This window comes from Phycodurus eques, chromosome 11 (assembly GCF_024500275.1).
Source record: "Phycodurus eques isolate BA_2022a chromosome 11, UOR_Pequ_1.1, whole genome shotgun sequence".
Classification (NCBI taxonomy): Eukaryota; Metazoa; Chordata; class Actinopteri; order Syngnathiformes; family Syngnathidae; genus Phycodurus; species Phycodurus eques.
The window spans coordinates 12,443,892-12,463,277 of record NC_084535.1 but is presented as its reverse complement, the minus strand read 5'-3'; the positions used below and the strand labels follow the sequence as shown (position 1 = coordinate 12,463,277).

General features: G+C 42.2%; 1 protein-coding gene across 1 annotated transcript in view; it reads left to right on the top strand.

Moving 5' to 3' along the window:
* Positions 1-3,211: 3,211 nt before the first annotated feature.
* Positions 3,212-19,386, top strand: part of slit1a (slit homolog 1a (Drosophila)) — a 119,724-nt gene continuing 103,549 nt past the window's right edge. Inside the window, exon 1 of the mRNA XM_061690838.1 lies at positions 3,212-3,405. Within this exon, the coding sequence (XP_061546822.1) occupies positions 3,212-3,405 (194 nt within the window). The remainder of the gene's footprint in view (positions 3,406-19,386) is intronic.

Sequence of the window (19,386 nt, the reverse complement as noted above, 5' to 3'; positions counted from 1 at the left end):
AGACGGTATTCTCTTTCTTTGTTACTATTTCTTTTCAATTCAAGCAAGTACCCGCAATTCTTGCTATCGCCACCAGGTAGCGCTGCTTAGCTAGAAAAGGATAGCCTGCAGTCAATTGAATATACTGATTATTAAACTTAAAACAAAGCACATGTAAACAGTTTTTTTAATTTATTTTTTTAATGGCAACAAATGCTAAAAACTTTCGTAAGAAAAAAGTAAAACTTAAAAAATAAATAAATAAATAAAATAAAAATACTGCAATCTCATTTCAACGATACAAAGTGTCAATAGAATATCTTGGAATCATTGTGTACACTGCCTTAAATAAGATTGACGACGAGGTGGTGATGATTTAATACAGTGCCCAGAATGGCAAATAAAATCCAAAGAAATTTAAATGAATCCCAGCCTCGAAACCATGAGCAACAAATAGAAATAATGATAGGGATGCAAAAAAAGCTTGACCTTTAACTGTTACCAAAATCTTTGCAGTTAGCAATAAATTAGTTGAAGGTGTGTGGGTGGCTGCAATAGGAATGTCTCGGTGTGTCATTATGGTATCCATGTCAATGCATGTTTGGTATTGTAAGTATATGTTGTATAAACACTGGTGAGAATGGCACTGGTTTCTCATGCCGTGTAAATATAAAAGTGGATGTGTCCATGATACCAGCACTACTATATTGTTTTGCTGCATGGGGTTTTATTTAGCAAGTGCTCAAAATCAGTGCGATGACTGTAAATGAGTCAGAAAAACTGGTATCAATGTGTCAATGTCAATTATGCGTGTCTGCTACACACGCAAAACCTCAAGTTTATATTTGTGTAAAAAACATGGCTTGAGGATGGCCAGAATTTAAACAGTGAAATGCTATTGCATTGTTCTGGCAATCTGGTTAAAACACTGAAAACACATGCTTATCTTTTCTGAAATAACTTAATCCACTGCAGATAACTTATTTTCAGGTACTCAATATGTTTCTGACTTTAAAAACGACGACAACCTTTTTTATCCATTCAGGAATTACATTAAAGGGAGATATTTCTACAAATGCAATGTTTTGAATTATCTTGCATATACAGTAATATTGATTGTTTCAGCTGTTTGTCCTGCAAGTTAAATAAGACAGGCCTTCTGCTTGTGTAGATTGTCCCTTTTCTAGTCTAATTATGAATTACTGGCATGTCCTCCCACAGTCTTGAGAGCACTAGAATTATTCCTGTTGTATTTTGTGTGCATTCCTAAAGTGGAACGACGTTTCCCCCACCACCGATTACCACTAAACACCACTGTCTCCTCTTTAATTAGGGAAGATCTACACCGTGCCGACACCTTTACTGAGACAGCTCGACCTCCGCTCCCCTATGTAAGTACACCTGCATGTTCATGTTCTTTTCTCCCACTTTTTGCTTTTCTTTTTTCCTTGCATCTGCTAATGAATGAGATTCTATAGGTTGTGTTTATGTTGGGAGAGAAACACCCTGCAGCAAAATCCCTCTGTGGGCTTAATGTCCCGAGGTGAACTATAAGCGCAGCCCTGACTAAAGACAGCTGTGTTGTTTGTCGACATCTTACTATAATTTAAGCAGAGGTAGGAGTTTAGGTTAATAAATACTGAACAATTGCTAGAAAGTGATGATGCAACCCAAAGTCTACAAAGTTTACTGCGCAGCAATCAGAACTCGGGTCTGATTATGTCCAAAAAGGCATTGGAACGGTAACGTTATAGCATTACACAACTTGTATGTCTAATAAACAGTAATCATCTGAGCACACCCCTTATTGGAAGTGGCTGCAAAATGATGTACTGAAAGCATTTCCAAGTGTGCTTTCGCTTATATTTTGGCTACCTAGACAAAACAGAGATATTAGTGTGCACAGTGTCCTACGCAAGCCTCAAGCACAGTTGTTTTGGAATAGTTTCCTCTTATTTCCCTCCCAAACTTTTTTTTTTTTTTTTTTTTTTTTTTTTTTGGGGCTTGGTAGCAATTTGACACACAGACATTACTGTTAAGCGCGAACATTTCTCTGTGAGCGTCTGTCAACAACTCCCAGTAATTAGACGTTCCCAGCCCAAATCCACATGCATCATTCCTCGAAATGCAAATTGATATAAAGATAGAAGCTTTTGCTTGAAAGTAATGTACACTAAATGTCTGGTCAGTGATAGTCCACATATGCTGCTTATCTGTTGCTCTTAATCTTCTGATCCACTTTGGTAATAGTCACAGCCATTGGGAGAGGAGTGCTGTGACAGTTTACCCTCATAAATCCCATCAGCGGCATAGGTATGGCTTTGCATATACTGGAGCTTCCATTCCTTTGTTTATATTGATACTTTATCTCTCATATGTGGCTACACTTGATATACACACTGTCATATTTTTGCCTCTGTGGGACTGAGGTGTTGATTCCTCTAATCCCTGCTGGATTCACATTTGTAACGTACATATTTACAGCCACACACACACACACACACACACACACACACACAAAGCCCAAGCTCCCCTGCACAGCCCTTCAGGCAGGGGTTATGCAGTGTCATGCAGGTTAGGTGCCTCTTTCTTGGGGCTTCGCCTGGAGGCAACCTGAAAGAGTGGGGTTGGTGGGAATAAAAAGATAAAGATATCTGGAGTAGATGTGGGTGGTGAATAGAATCCATGGAATGAAAGAAGGATCTTGAGAATGAGAATGAGTTCAGACAGGGTTCTGATTGGGGGGGTGTATACTGTGTTAGGAGGGGTAGGGGTGGAGTCAGGGGGGGGGGGTCTGCTATTTGTAGATTCTTGTGATGGATGACTGGTGTGTGTGTGTATGTGTGTGTGTGTGTGTTTGAGAGAGAGACTTTTTCATTCTGCTCTTTCCTCCTGTTCCCTCTCTCTTTAGGCAAGCAGAGCAGAGTGGGACTGAGTGAGGAGGAGACGTGTGCACACCACAGCCACTCCACAGAGCCAAGGCAGGAGAAGAGTTTGCAAGGAGACAATAAAAGCAAGAGAGCTGTTTTTTTTTTTTTTTTTTTTTTTTTGGGGGGGGAGGATACCACACTGAAAAACAAAAACTAGAAGACCTAAAAACAGGATTTGCCTTGCTAGACTCCTAAGAGGAAATTAGATTTGTTTTACTTATATTCACTGAAAATTTCGACATTTTTATTTCAGCAGGACTCCTTAGGAGGTGGACAGAAAGAAATAAGTCAGGCTGGCGACTATGCCAGGCAGAGGGATGTTTTTTGGCATGGGCAAGCTGGAGCTATTCATGTGGGGCATGATGCTGTGCGCCCTACTGACGGGAAGCGCGGGTGCGTGCCCTGCCCTGTGTACCTGCAGCGGCACCACAGTCGACTGCCATGGACTGGGGCTCAGGACCATGCCCAGGAATATCCCACGCAACACTGAGAGGCTGTGAGTACCACCTGGCCACTTTGCCGTTTCCCTGGTCTAGTACCACGCTTAATGTCACTTAAGAGATTGAGAACAATAGCTATGCTTGTCAGCCTGTGTGTCACACAGTGGCATTGCACTCAGGTAAAAATAGGCAAGAGGGACTGAGCAGCTGTGTGCCCTTCACATGTCCACAATTTACTAACACATGAATTACTTACAACAATCTAACTTTTCTAATTGAAGAAATAAAGTTCCGAAGCTCTGAAGTTTATATTCTGATTCCTCCCTTGGCTCTTTTTTACTTCATCCCCCACTCTGGGTCCCCCCTCTACTAACCCGCCCCCCCACCCCCATCCCCTTTTCTCCATGGCCCTGAACACTCACTCCACAAATTGTTAAATCATGTAGAAAAATAAGCAAATCTGCTCCATATTGAGTCTTCCTCCAGGATCTTGTAGCTGTCTTGTAAAACTGATGGAGGATGAAAGAGAGGTGAGGCAGATGCCGGTTGCCAGAGTAGAGTTCCATCGTCGTTTTCCTGACATTCTCCCCTGAAATATTTATTAGTAAATCAGAAGTGAAGAGTGCAAAGGGAAATAGATTGTTCTAGTTCAGCTTTTAGAATATCAGTCCTGAATAAAAGATGCTGTGGGAACAGCGATGGAGAGAGCCTGGGTCAGTGGCGACACTGGCAGAGTGGGAAGTGGCTGCATATTTAATGCTTTTCATATTTAATTTCTAAGAACACCTTTTTTTTGTTTTGTCCTGTGTCCTTCCGGGCTGTGAACAAGCAGAGAGGAAACATGGTCATTTTGTGGTATTCCTTTTAGATGAATGGCTGTAAATATTCATTACTCAAGTTTTTTGAGGGGGGATTCAAAAGTTGTCTGTGCATTCATTTCTCACATCTTAAGTGTATACAGCACTTGACTTTAAACATGACATGCCTGTAGGTCACATCCAATTCCTTTTTGCATCTACGTGCAAGTCATGTTTACAAAACATCCATCCATCCATCCATTTTCTACCGCTTATCCGAGGTCGGGTCGCGGGGGCAGTGGCTTTAGCAGGGACGCCCAGACTTCGCTCACCCCAGCCACTTCATCCAGCTCTTCCGGGGGGATCCCGAGGAGTTCTCGGGCCAGCCGAAAGACATAGTCTCTCCGACGTGTCCTGGGTCGTCCCCGGGGTCTCCTCCCGGTGGGACGTGCCCGGAGCACCTCACTGGGGAGGCGTCCGGGAGGCATCCGAATCAGATGCCCCAGCCACCTCATCTGGCTCCTGTCGATGGAGAGGAGCAGCGGCTCTACTCGGAGATCCTCTCGGATGACCGAGCTTCTCACCCTATTTCTAAGGGAGAGCCCGGACACCTTGCGGAGGAAACTCATTTCGGCCGCTTGTATCCGGGACCTCGTTCTTTCGGTCACGACCCACAGCTCGTGACCATAGCACAATAAAAAATAAAATAGAGCTTCTCCACAGTGGCTTCTATTTAATGATTAGGGACCATCCTCTCCTGCAGGCTGATATATGAGTTGATAAATCAAGGTTGAATGTGCAGGTCAACACATCACACCTACATGATTGTCCTGTTTGAATGCCCAGTTTTATTATGTTATGTGCGGAATCTTTGTTTTGCAATTCTGAATTCAAATCTTATAAGTTAGTTAAAAAAAAGGTCAGCCTCAGCTTGTTTCATTAGGCGTAAAATATCAAAAACAAATAACTTGCCTCACTTTGGCAGCTCAGCAGAATTGGTCTTAGAAAGTAGACAATAAATGACAAAAAAGCTTTGTGGATTGTGTAAGCGCTCGTGTATACAGACTGATGCGTTTGGGAAATGGTGAGTGTGTTGAAGAAGGGGGAGGGGTTTTAGGGAAACGTGTGTGTTTAGGCGGTGGGATGTGTGTGCGGAGGGTGTCGCCATAGACAGCAGAATCCCATTTGCACTTGTCAGTGTGGGTTTGGATCAGTTCTGACCCCTGCGCTCCTCAGACCAGAGAAACTGTAATGACACTGTGAGGCTCCCCATAGTAAAACCACACCAGGACCACTCCCCCTTACTCCCTCTCCTCATCTTTTGAATGCTGCTGCTGCTTCATTCTTTGGCTGTTGTCTCATCTTTCACTTTTCAGGCCCCTGCCACCTTTAAAATCACTGGTAATCACACCTTTAAAATCACTAATAGCTCACGTGCAATACTTCCCACCTGATTATTTGGGTGGATATTGATCCAAGCACTGGCGCTTTCTCTTGCAGCTTTATCTCCCTTACATCCCTGCTGTCAAGCGTGTGTGCCTCATCTGTGTGAATGAGTTGATTTGCAGAGGGGGAGGAGTGTTGGGTGTTAGCACGGCTGTGCCCTTCTTTTAATTGCAAAAAGCCAGTGTATTGACGAGTGTCGTCAGGAGATTCGAGGTTTGTTTGGAGAGCTTCTGTGCTGCATGTGTGTGTTCTTTTTGCGTTTGCTTGCAAACCTTATGCATGTGAGCATGAGATGAATAAGTAACGCTCAAGGTGTGTTGAGAAGCGCCGTCGCTGCAGTAACCATGCTTATGATTTTTTTGGGGGGGGGTTGGCGGGCTTTAGGTGGGAAGCATGTGTGCATGTGCCAGGTAATGCCTGCAGTGTTTTTGGCATCCCTGCTACGACTGACAGCTCGCCAGCCACCTGATCCATAATTTACCCCAACAATCCTGAAAACAACCGCCCTGCTACCTGGCAACGGGGAAAGTTGAAAGAGCATGATGTAAAAGACAAAGAGATACACGAGCATGATGAGAGGATTCGTGAGAGACAGACTGGCACACTCACTCGAGCTTGTAATCACTGAAGAGGTGACTGCGGAGTCATGTGTGAAGAAAGTTCTTGAGCAGGATCGCGTTGTTTAACACAAAACCCAAAATACACTTACCCGTCACTGACTGATACATCCGTCCATCCATTTTCCATCATGAGGACAGAGCCATTGTTAGTATTGTGGTTGACAAAGCTGGCTTTCCTTCAACTGGTGTGTTGTCATTTTCAGTCCAGGATGTAGTCGGCCTTTGGCCCTAGGGGAGAGGCTCCAGCTTCCCCACTACCCTAAAAAGATAAAGCAGTACAGAAAATATACGGATTGATGGATGTAAATTGGTGCATATTCCAGCAAGAAAGCCAGCAATATGAAACACTACACCAGGGATTCTGACGACCCCCGAGGGTGCAAGCCAGAGATTTGGGGTCCGCGAAATAATTTACAATTCATGTTGTATCGTTTTTGTTAACCTAGATATGGGGACATGTGTGCAAACATGTTAAACTAATTACTCCTTGGGCCAGTTAAACATTTTGATATGACTGTGACATATGAGATAAATCTGTCATCCCTGCCTCAGTCACTTGGTGCGCAGCATTTCCGACGATAGATAAAGATTTATTGCCAAGCGGTGCTAAATCCAGAACGGCTCAACTGAGAAAACATTCATATTTAGATTGAAATCATATGGCATTCAAGGGTACACATGGTCATTACAGTATGTTTAATAAGTGTTAGGATTGTGAGGCTCTGGGGGGTTCCCCACACCCAAAGAGTTTGAGAACCCCTCCTTGAACAACCTTCTACACCCCCAGTTGCTCCTCGTTCTGCGGCATCAATAAGTCATTCAGAGAAGTCGTTTTAGTACCTTGAGGGTAGAAAGAAATGTTATAGAAAACAAATCAAGTGCATTTAACAACACCATTTACCAAATTCACATTTCGGCGGTTACATCCGAGCAATAGTTCTGCTGTCCAATGAAAATTATGAGTTTTTCTTTTTAGTTCAAACAATTTGGATAATTTTCAGATGTAAACAAATGGCGATACATGCTGTCGATTGGACTGCGATGAATATGATGAGCCAATACAAATGTTTCTCGTATTTTGGTTACCCAAAAGCAGCTTTATCCAAATTATGTGAGTTTTTAATCCTAAATGGAAGAAATCTAATTATTATTGTTATTTTTTTGCTTTTTTTTTTTTTTTTTTTAGACAACGCTCAAAATGCCCCAGTTGTTATTGTCGCTTTGTTCCCAAGCGACATACCTGTATAATAAGCATTACATGCTCAAATTTTACTGCCAAACATCAAAGATGGCCGCTGTGTTTCTAAACTCACCCTCAACCCACTGGCCTGCTCTCCTGACACAGCTATGTTATATTTCTGATTGCACTCCTGAGAGAAATTATCCCGTCAAAGACATTTATGTGTGTCAAAGCCATAAATCAGTTTTTAGAGTCACATTGTGTGGACTTTCAGGGACAAAAAGCGAGGCTTCACAAAAGAGAATTATAACTCATGGATGGGGATAAATGGTAGAATTTTGTCTACTGAAACGTACGCCCGTTTGTCCGTATAATTCTATTTCAAGGTGTGTGCATATGTGCAGGATCAGTCTACATGCGAGTCCAGCAGTGGCTCAAATCTTAACAGACCATGAAAACTGATTTGGTGCATCCACTCAGATCATCTTTCATCTCTCAGAAAGTCTGTCTGTCTTGTTAACCTTCCGGCAGAGAGGGAGCATCCCCTGCGGTGGTGGTTGTGAGGGACGGTGGATGGACGGGCTGTTTTAAATGCACCTCGGTGAACATTCTCCTGACATCATACACACGCCTGCATAATCCACATTTCACGCTCGTCGAGATGCTTTTTGATGTGATAGAATTTTTGAGAGGCAATTACAGAATTCCAGCTACAAGGGAAGATTTGCACTCACTTACTGTAACAGTGCTGCGCAACAGATGAATGCTTTCATGTGCTCTTTATTCCCGCATGGAGGAATACATTATAGGAAAGCCATTACTGGATTCTTCCCAGACATGTAATTAAAATACTTAAAGGTATCCATCCATCAGTGCATTTTCTATACTGCTTATTCTGTTAAGGCTTGCGGGGGTGCTGGAGCCTTTCCCAGTTGAATTAGGCCCTGATTGCCAGTCAATCATGTACGATTGTGAATGGGTCATTGAGTGGGAATAGATACATAGCTGTGTGTAAACTAAACTACAAATGACCTGACTGGTTATATCTTACAATAAACTTTTGATACCAGTTGACTGGCGACTGCTACTAATGACCTCCAACAAAGAGGATATGTTCTTATTGCTGTCGGATTATACAAAAACTGGGCTATCAGTCAAGGAAGATCCCATGTTGGCGTAAGGCTTCATCAAAATTTTGCTAAATTCGTTAAAGAATAGTTCTCCATGGAAAACATCAGTCATATCCCAGAGGTGGGTATCTGTCAGTGCACACTTTGGCACTGATCCACATTCTTCTCTGGTGGAGATGTGAGCTCTACGGGCTATTCTAGTTACCTGTCAAAAGATGCTGCGTTTCAATTGCTGTTAGTTTATGATTACGCAGAAACTACCCAACCGATGTCTGTGAAACTTTGTCGTTGGGTAAGATGTGGGCCAAGAATGAACCTAATACATTTTGGAATTATTATTATTATTGTAGGTACGTGCAGAGGGTGTACATTTTGGTTTTGATCCAAATTAGGATTGTCCAGACTTGGTGTCGGTCAGAATACAAGGGTCAGCAGTTTCTGTTTAGAAGCAGGATTACGTAAAACCTACCAAACATTTTCATGAGACTTTGCCAATAAGTGGTGCATGGGCCATGGAAGAACCGGATGGTGCGTAATTTACAATTTGGGACTGATCCTAACTGGGTGAATTCTTTTTTTTCCCTCTTTAAATAAACTTAGTGGAGGTTTGAGCTGTAGCTACTGAGTTTGAGTTTTGATTACTGATATCGGTAACAACCACAAAACTTCAAATTGATGTCATCATTTTCCTTAATTTCTTCTCAATGAACACATTCACTTATATCCAGGCTCTGGGTATGTGGGTATGTGGGTATGAAGACGTACACTTTGGCTCTGATCCAAATTCGGATTGTTCAGGTCTGCGCACCGCTGAGTGCCGTTATAGTTCATGTTTCTACTCATTATAGAGTAGCGGTAACATAATGTGACAGATGTGACAGAGCAGATGTTTTCACCACACACACACACAAGACACATGATGCATTTCAGAGCGCACATTCGTACGTCGTCAGCGCACAACAGCAACAGATACAGTATAAGGCATGAAAGACCTCTCAGTTTGGGCCTCCACTGCAGCGCTCTGTGTGTTCCTGTTCCAGTTTGTTTCGCAGCAGCAACATGCACTCGAGCATATGTTTAATTGATCTGCTTTGGCCTGACAGCGTCATAAGTTATCTATGTTTGAGCAGAAAGTGTCTGTGTGTTACCTTTCCGTCCTCTGCTTCCTGTCCTCTATCTCGCAGTTGTTTTTGCTTGGAAAAACATCTCATACATAAAGCTATCTCAAGCCTTTTGCTCAGTGTTTTAGTTGAAGTGTTAAAGGCCAGGTAAAATAAATGCTTGGATCTATACGCCTGACTTTTTTGTGTATGCGATGTGCTTAGTACTTACCTACAATGGATCTCTCTCTCTCTCTCTCTTGCTCTCTCTGAGGCCTGACTGAGCAGAATGAAAACTGTAAATAGACCTGGAGGAGCCCAGGATGCGGGAAACATGTGCTCAGACATAGTCTTTAGCCACTGCACACACACTCATTGACGCACACACTAAAAATGTGCAATTGAGGGCCTGCGTGTCTCAAAGCCACATTTCAATTCAGAGAAGAAATCTGACCTCTTAGTGTGGACAGAAGTGTTCCAGTTCACTTTCAGTGTGTTATTTTGGCCACGCTGGTCTGCTTTCTCTCGCTACTTCTCATACTTTCACTCATTGAGGTTACTGTGAGCTCACATGGTGCTGCCGTGTTAGTATTGGAGCAACTAGTATGTAGGTCGCTTTCTCCCAGACAGCAACACTGTCACTTTTAAGCAGTTAGTGACAATTCCTGTGTAGCCTATTCTGTCTTCTCTCCTGTGTGTTTCACTGCTGTCACTTCCATATGCTCAAGAGTCTGCTCACAGCTTCTCAACAGCTATCATTCATTCAGAAACTGTTGGCCCGCGTGGTCAAATAGTATTATCAGCATGTGATTGTGGATAATGATCCGCCGCACTTTGGCCACAGCACTTCGGGTTTTCTGTCACCAGCTTGTAGACGCAGTGAGGAGTTTGGAAAGCGCGCGGTCACTGAGCTTTCAATTCGCTGGCTTCTGGCTTCCCTGCCAGGCCAAACCTGCTCAACACAAATGGTCCTGTGGCGCTTGCAATAGTGATATAGAATGACACCGCAGCAAAATGTGCACACATTATTAAGACATTTTAGTTGAGGCTGGTGTTGCTGTGAGGTGCTGGGCAGGTTACTGCCAAAATGTAACATATATATTACTAATAGAAGTCATTATAATACAATGATCTTAATTACATTCAACGTTTGACCCTGAAAGAAATCCATCCATTCATTTTCAATACCGCTTCTCCTCAATTAGGTAATAGGTGAATTGGAGCCTATTCCAGCTGACTTTGGGCGAGAGGCACGGTACACCCTGGACTAGGCACCATGCAGCCCTCAATGAAATAATAACACAATAAATACCATTCCAGTTGCTCTATGCTGCTGTATACGTGTAAACTAGCATGGAGGGTACTCGAAAGTGCTCCATATCATGAGTGACCTAACAGCCAATCTGTGGTGCATATACCGGTAATAATGACATCTAGATCGCCCAGTGATTGCATTAACAGTGACTAAAAAGTCAGCCAATTACTGCAAATTCAAACCATACAAGAAGGTGGAACCTAAACTAAACTTTTTTTTAAATAGGCTACACTATATAGAGAAAAAGCACTGGGTATATTATTACCACTTTTTTTTTTTTTTTTTTAGTAATGTATTACATTTTGCTGCATTAAAGCAACATGTAAAACATTATCCACACCAGTTCAGCACACACATACACGCAGACACTCACAGTCCATTACATTAGGTACACCCAGACAATCAAATGAGAGAATACATTTTGTGTTTGCCATTTTATTGCATTGCAGACTTTAACCACGATAATAAACGTATTGTTCCATTAATACCACTCTGACGTTGTCAATCAAAACTGAGCACGATTAAAATTTTTATAGGCTGAATTTAAGAAAGGTCTCGTTAGATTCTGCTGGCATCTCTGATGGATAAATGTATAATTGTATGTGTACATTGTTTTACCCTGATGATCACTTGTATAATAACACGTTTTCACTGAACTCCTCACCCAGTTCATTGGAAAAATACATTTGGTAGATAAAAAATATTGCTATCAGGTAGTTATTGTTTAAAATGGGATGAATGTTAAATAAATGCAAGTTATCCCTAATATTAGAAATGTTTTTCAAATGTCTACTCACTACAGGGTCAATGCGACCAGCACACTTCTCTCAATCAATGACTCTTAATTCTTGTAATCCAATCGTAACAGTGGAATTACAGCCCGGATAAAGGCGCTTTCATAAAACTTTATGTAAAGTTATAAAAATGTTCTGTAGCCTTATATTGATTTATGTTATTGCCTCAGTCTTGTACCTTGTCGGCAGTCTGTACTTTTCCACTGTGCTCTTTCGTTTGAGTTCTGCTGTATTTCTGCATTAAATGCCTAATGTCAGTGAAAAGCTCTACAGCCAACAGTAGTTTGTCATGTGATCATTATGCACTTTCCTTCCAGCCAGCTCCTAAAGTTAAACCGGATTGCTTGCTCCTGTGGGTCTTTTTTTTTTCTACGTCAGTAGGTGTTCTTGTGTGATTTCCACTGATAAAGTATATATATTTGGCCCCTTTTTATGTGCGAGCCATGTGGATATTTGTGTCTGTGTGTGCTAGTTAGCCTCTGCGTTTGCTTATTCTCCCTCTGGTCTCCGGACTCTTTTTCATGTAATGTTGCTCAATTCAAACCATGTCCCCGTCTGTTAAGAGACCCCATGCGGCTGGCGGAAATAAACTTAATGAGTTTTGCAGTGTTGTAGCAGCACTCACAGCTCATTTGAATTATAGAGATGTGAGCAACTGACGTTTGACTTGGACTATTTTCCAACCAGCATAATCATTTTGACTGACTGCTTCTGAAAACCTTGTACCTACACACATCAATCACCAATATGCCTACAAAAATCTTTATTTTGTGCTAATTTAAACCAGTTGTAGGTCTTCAAGTACAGTGGAAGATCAAACACAATCTCAAACCTCTGATTTGTTTGGTTATCAAAACAATTACAGTAGTGGTTAGTACTTCTGCGTCACTGTTCTGTGGTTCGAATCTTAGTTCTGGCCTAATTGAACACTAAATTGCCCATAGGAGTGAATGAGTGTTAATAGTTGTCTTCTTTGTATCCAGTGTGATGGACTTGCAACCAGTCAGCTAGGATTGGCTAGAGGACAAGTGCCATAGAAAATGGATGAAATACATTTGTAAAAAAGTTTTAAAAAACATGGTAGGTTAATTGCTTGTAGGTGTGAAAGTGAGTGCCAATGGTTGTTTGTTTATAGAGTATGTGCCCTGCAATTGGCTGGAGACCTGTCCAGGGTGTACCCCGCCTCTCGCCCAGACTCAGTTGGGATAGGCTCAAACATGCCCGTGACCCTAGTGAGGATAAGCGGTATGAAAAAAATAACATTAACTAGGCTTTACACAATCAGGATTTTTGGGGCCGGTCACCGATCAATGAGTTTAAAAAAAAAACGATAACCGATCCGATCACAAGATGGAGGAATGTCTATTTAAATGACCTGTTCATTTACTGTATATACGTAATTGCTCAAAAAATTATATTTACAATCAATAATGTAGCTTGTTCCTCTATGCCAGTGAGGCATAGTAACAACAAGAATAAATGAATGGTCTTCTATTAGATGGCAGGAAGTAAATACAGTAATTAATGTATCTACTTTTTGTGACATTTTTGTTTGTTGGTGTGCCGTGAGATTTTTCAATTGTAAAATATGTTCCTTGCCTCCATGAGGTTGGAAATCACTGTTCTAGTCAGATCGTGTATTCTAATCGGTCAGGTCAAAACAACATTACAACGTGACAGAAATAATGGGTGCTGACTTACTATAATTAAATTACTTTATTTTTAATTAGATGACTTCACCCACACCGAAACTTTAGAGCATGATTCGACAGAACGGCGGAATGTTTACGTCCAACTGTTTTGTGGTCCAACATTTTATTGCCTGCTTGCGATCCATATCGTATTAAAAGTACGTGAACATACCTCAAGCAAGCCTTAAACGAACGTCCTCTCCTGAGCACCGGTGACAACCAGCACACGTTTTTCCCCATAATACAAAGTCGGCACGCTCCACTCTTGTCGTCGCCACGGTAACGAGTGTATCCGGTCACATTGGAGTTGACAAGATAAAGCACAATGAATCGGAAAAAACGGGATGCGGTGGTATCGGGATACAAGATTTTATTGCAGTAGTCTGACAGTGCAATCGTGAAAGAGCAAATTTGTCTTTGCTCTTTCACGTCTGATCCGGGCATTACGTGTTGTCGGTTCCAAACAATGAGTCCCGACAACTTTTCATCACAGAATACAGATAAAGTATCATTCGCTATACCACGGTTCTTGCTTTGCAGTCACACAATATTGCAGATTTTTTTTTTTACAGTTACTATTTTTTTTTAAATTCTGTTTATACAATATTTTTGTGTTATCCATCGTTCTTGTGCTCCCTCAATATATTATGTGTTTAGGCCTATCTGTTAGGGCTGCGTCAAACACAATATATTTGGAACCCAAAGCAAAACAACAGAAGATGCAAGTTTACAGACTTTATTCGACAAAGGGAGGACGCTGACGTGAAAAGATGACTATCAACAGAAAGTGACGTGACAGAAGGGCAACGTGAAAACCATCTAGCGGACCGGTAGTTAAATAAGGACGGTGGACAGAGAGCCACAGGAGGAAAAGACTAAAGGAAGCTAGGAGAACAAATGCTAACCTAGACAAGGAAGAGCAACAAGAACAGAAAACACAGTAGTACTTACGAGAAAAAGAGCAGACGAAAATAGCTACTGGCAGGACGGAATGAACGTGAGAATGTAACAAAGCTGGCAAGGTAATGGCAACAAGCGAAGTACAATTTCTCAGTGTTTTCCTCCTGCGTCTCCCATGCCTTAAATACACTGCTGATGACAAATCACCAGCAGCTGCATCGCAAGAGACTCCGCCCACCGACCTGCACCCAGGGACTGCAACACAACCGAAAATTCCACACAGGAAACAAACAAACAAAACAGGATATGGCACTATCATGATAGCAAAATTTTTAGGACGATATCCATCCATCCATCCATTTTCTGAGCCGCTTCTCCTCACTAGGGTCGCGGGCGTGCTGGAGCCTATCCCAGCTGTCATCGGGCAGGAGCCGGGGCACACCCCGAACTGGTTGCCAGCCAATCGCAGGGCACATACAAACAAACAACCACTTCCACTCACATTCACACCTACGGGCAATCTAGAGTCTCCAATTCATGCATGTTTTGGAGATGTGGGAGGAAACCGGAGTGCCCGGAGCAAACTCCACACAGTCGGGGCCGGGGATTGAACCCGGGTCCTCAGAACTGTGAGGCTGACGCTCTAACCAGTGGTCCTCCGTGCCGCCTTAGGACGATATATTTTCCCCGAAACTATCACGACATACGATAGTATCGTTGATGTTTGTATGCCACTGATAAAATGATAATAGAGCATAATAATAAAAGTACATCCTTTTTAAGAGCAATTCACTTTTAATACTAATTCTAGGAATAGTAAACATTGACATTGTACCATTAGAACACTAAATCAAATATCTTAGATAACAAATATAAATAAAACTGACTCAGGCTCTGTAAACAAAACAATTGCACTACAACAAATATTAGTTTGGCACAGAGGTATAAACAGTATTTAATGCCTTAACAGGCAATATACTGCCAATCAAGTTTCCAGTCGGTTAAGATAAAGTGCCATGTAGCAACATTAATAACATCACAAGTGGATCAAAGCAACCTCTTTTGATTCAAGATTTTTACTACTTTTTCAAAGCAGCCTTTCTTTAAATGCTGCTTTGTCAACATGTTCAATGGCTACATCTCTTTACAATAGTGAGTAACGCTATACTGTATAGAATGTGAGCATACGTGCACCATATACACTGTCACATTTGTATTTGCATTGTTGGGCAAAGGCTTCCATAATTGCAAGCTGACGGGAAATGGGAAATGTCCCACCGTGTTTTTTGTTCCCAGCTGAAGAAATTGGGTGGGATGGTTGTGATTAAAATGGATGTTGTCACTTTGCGGTTTTAAATTGTGTTGTCTTTGTTACGACTTCATACGAATTCGACATACCAGCTCGATGGTGTTAACGGGATGGCTGCGTTCATCTGGCTTGTCACGGTGGCGTTAGGCTTTTGGAACTAATTCCATTTGTGCTCCTCAATTTTCTGTAACTGCAGGCTCGCTTTCAGAAAACTGCTTCGTGTACGCGAGCACCCGCATTTCAAACGCACGCACCTGCGCGCGCACACACACACACACACACACGAGCACCACACACACATACGCTCACGACCAGTCGGATGGAGGGTACTCGCTCTTCACTATCACTGATTGGTTTAGAGACTACGATGATGAAACCGGTCGTGTGTCTGCTTACAAGTCACGGAAATGTTTTTTTCTTCCTCAAATGACTCGCCACTTTCTTTTTTGCCGCACCATTCAGAAATTAGGCGTATATGCGACCAAATTAGTCGGCTGTCTCGTCTTAGTAGAGTCCTGTCTTGTCAAAAAGTCATAAGACGGCTTTCCAGCACCACACCAGAGTGCTAAGCCATAGCACTGCGTCAGAAGACGCAGATTGATCATACTTTATGCATCCCTGCTAATTTTTGTGTGTCTTAGATGCAGGATGCACCTCAAACGAGATCCCTGCATACCCACTGATGCATTAATCAACTGGGCAGTGAAGAAGCGGCTTTAGATAACAATGTCACAAATCCACCAACTGTACAGGAAGCGTGTCAGTGCCAGGAATCCTGACAGGAGTTTCAAGGGAATAGACGTATGGAGGTGGAAATCCTTCACTCCGTGAACTAGGAATCATACCTAATAATTTTCTGCCACAAGAGTAATACCGCAGCACTGTAATTCCAAAACCGGCACCACAAGTCCGAGCCACAAAGCATCTGTCTGTGAAACGAGAGGAGGCGCATTTTCTTCGTGCCAACAGCTATTGCTTGGATTCCTTTTACTATAATACTAATGAGTGATTTTTTTTGCACTAATAAAAAGCAGCATTCTCACTTAACACAAGCAAAACAATGAATTACTACTGTGGAGGAGTTGGGCGTTCCTACAAGTATTACCTCACTGGTGGTTGACGCGTGTCCGTGGTTTGTTCATTCACAGGTTGCTCATGTCTGCATGTAATGTTCTTTGTAATTATGCGTCACTTTCCATCAAGCAAAGCATTCTCACTCACAGGGGAATAGCTTATAAAACGTTCTGCAACAGTCCTGTGGCCTAGGCAAGCAAACCTTATCACTCGGGAGGTTTAAGGCTTCTCTTGCAATGTGCTAATGCAGAACTCAAAAGCAGTTAGTTTCAGACGGCACTTGGATGATGATGTAGTACGGACTCCTTTCTTTATACTGGGGCGGCTGTGGCTCAGTTGGTAGAGCCAGTCGGCGGTTTGAATCCCGGCTCTGACTGTCCGCTGTTGAAGTGTTCTTGGGCAAGACACTGAACCCTAATTTGCCTCGAGGTTGCCAAATCAGTTACTGTTGTCAATTGCCTTGTTTGGTTATTCAAAAGAAATGTATTATTATGTGATATTTATCCATCCATCCATTTTCTGTACCGCTCTTAAAGACCTGATAAATGCCTTAAAAGCAGTGGTTTTTAACCAATGGTTTTGGCTAAAACAAATGTTCAGTCGAAGATCAGAAAATGTCAAAGAGTGTGGATCTGTGGCGTCTCATGCTTTCGTTAACACATCACAGGTGGAGGCTGGCATTTGAGCTCGACCTGAATGTCATAACCCTGAAAATCTGTTGCACTCCTAGGAGTGCAAAAGCAGCTTTATTGGTGGTCCTTTCCCGAAACAGCTCAAGTGATCGCATAGTTGCTTCAATGAGTCAATTCTGGAATGAAGATAGAAGCTATGACAAACAAGTTTTGACAGGATTAAGCAAAAACCCACCGCTCAAGGAGAAACTGTGGTTCCGCTTTGAACAAAATCCTCCTGCTACCTCTCAATGTCTTTCTCGCTCCGTACCCTCCCATTCCTCTCGTCTTCGATCACTTTTCTTGTCCTTTGGGTGTCATCAGTGACCACCCTGGAAAAGAGACAAAGGCGATCTGCACTTGTGTGCAGGTTGTCATGCATGCAAGTACCTTTCTGCGTAAGCACCTGTAATGAATACCACATGTGTGCGAAATCACAACGCAGACTAATGAAGGCCGGCCCATTATTTATTTCCCGCGGTCCTGTCGCATGGCCTGTCAATGCACCTGTGTACACACACACACACACATACACACCATCTGTCTATAATGACCATTCGTTTTAGTACTGCATAGCGCTACAGTCCCCCGAGTGGTCATTAGACGAGTAAGGAAAAGAGACCCTTGCTTTCTGCATAGATTTGGAACACGTTTTTTGGCCGTGCTCGGGGATGAGGAGTTGAGTTGGCGGGTCAGTGTAGGGTGGACCAGTAATACTTAGCGATTGCAGTAGCTCACAAAAATTGTGAATATTTATTTTACCAGCTGCCATGTGAATACAAAGGTTGAGCAGCACTTTTTGGGATCAGCACCAGTGCTTGAGAGCTATGGTCGGCATAGACCGGCAGCCATCGCGAAATCTCTCTTTTAGCTACAGTACGCAGTCTCACTGATTTTGGAATAACGGTCAGTGCTCGGCAGGACATCTGCTCCCATTATATCCACAACACTTAGCGTTTTGGCCTTGCAGCCTTAACCCAAATCCCCTCCGCTGGCTCCCACTAATCCCTGACAATGGTGGAAGGACATGGTCAAGAAGGGGTGCGGTTGTGGGTGTAGGTTGGCAGTTCCGAGAATAAAGAGAAGGACAGCTCAAATGTCTTACACTCACGTTGCACTTCGAGAATAGACCAAGGAGAAGCAATGCCAACTTCCCCAAAAAGCCTGCTCTTACGAGAATTTAGTAGGATTGTGTACTGTGCTATACCTTTTGAATGTTATCAAAACAACCACTTTGAAACTGTCCCAGTACAGTGGAACCTGCAAGGTCAAACACAATGGGGAAGCTGATTGCCCTTCAATTTGTTCGGATTTGGAACAACGTTTCCCATAGGAAATATTGCAAATAAAAGTAAGACATTCCAGTGTCAGTCTATCGCATCAGTCATCATTAAACATTTATTAACAGTGCAGGAAATTTATAATAATATTCAAACACGCTTAACTATCCTTTCGTGTAAAAGAAAGTTAAGCAGCAGTAAGAATAAAACATAAAATCAATCAAACAATTTAAAAACATGGATAATGAGTGATTACTGGGATGGTGACGCTTGCTGCTTTGAGTGTGACTGCTTACTTACCCTAACGTTTTGGTGCATACTTCTATTCTCACATAATTCTTCTTCTAGCACCCCACGTTGTGCTATAACAAGCCAAAGATAAAGCAGAATTACTTTGATGAACCATTGCTCTTTTGAGGTGTTGATGTCTCGGTTGACATGTTAACATCTCAAAATGACAGAAGTCTCAAAAAAGTTGAACTTGTTTAACAATTTCCAATTTTTTTTCAACAGTGTGTAGCACAGACCACTTATTTTGCTGAAAAATGAACCATTAAATATATTGTTTCTCTATTTGTGAAATTTGCTCCTCAATATTTGGGGAAAAAATGTCCCTAAATCCAAATGGAGATGTAATACTCTTTATGATACATTTGTTACGAACTATAGTTTGAAGTACATTATGTGCAAATGTTTATTATTTTTTTTTTTGTAATTATTATTATTATTT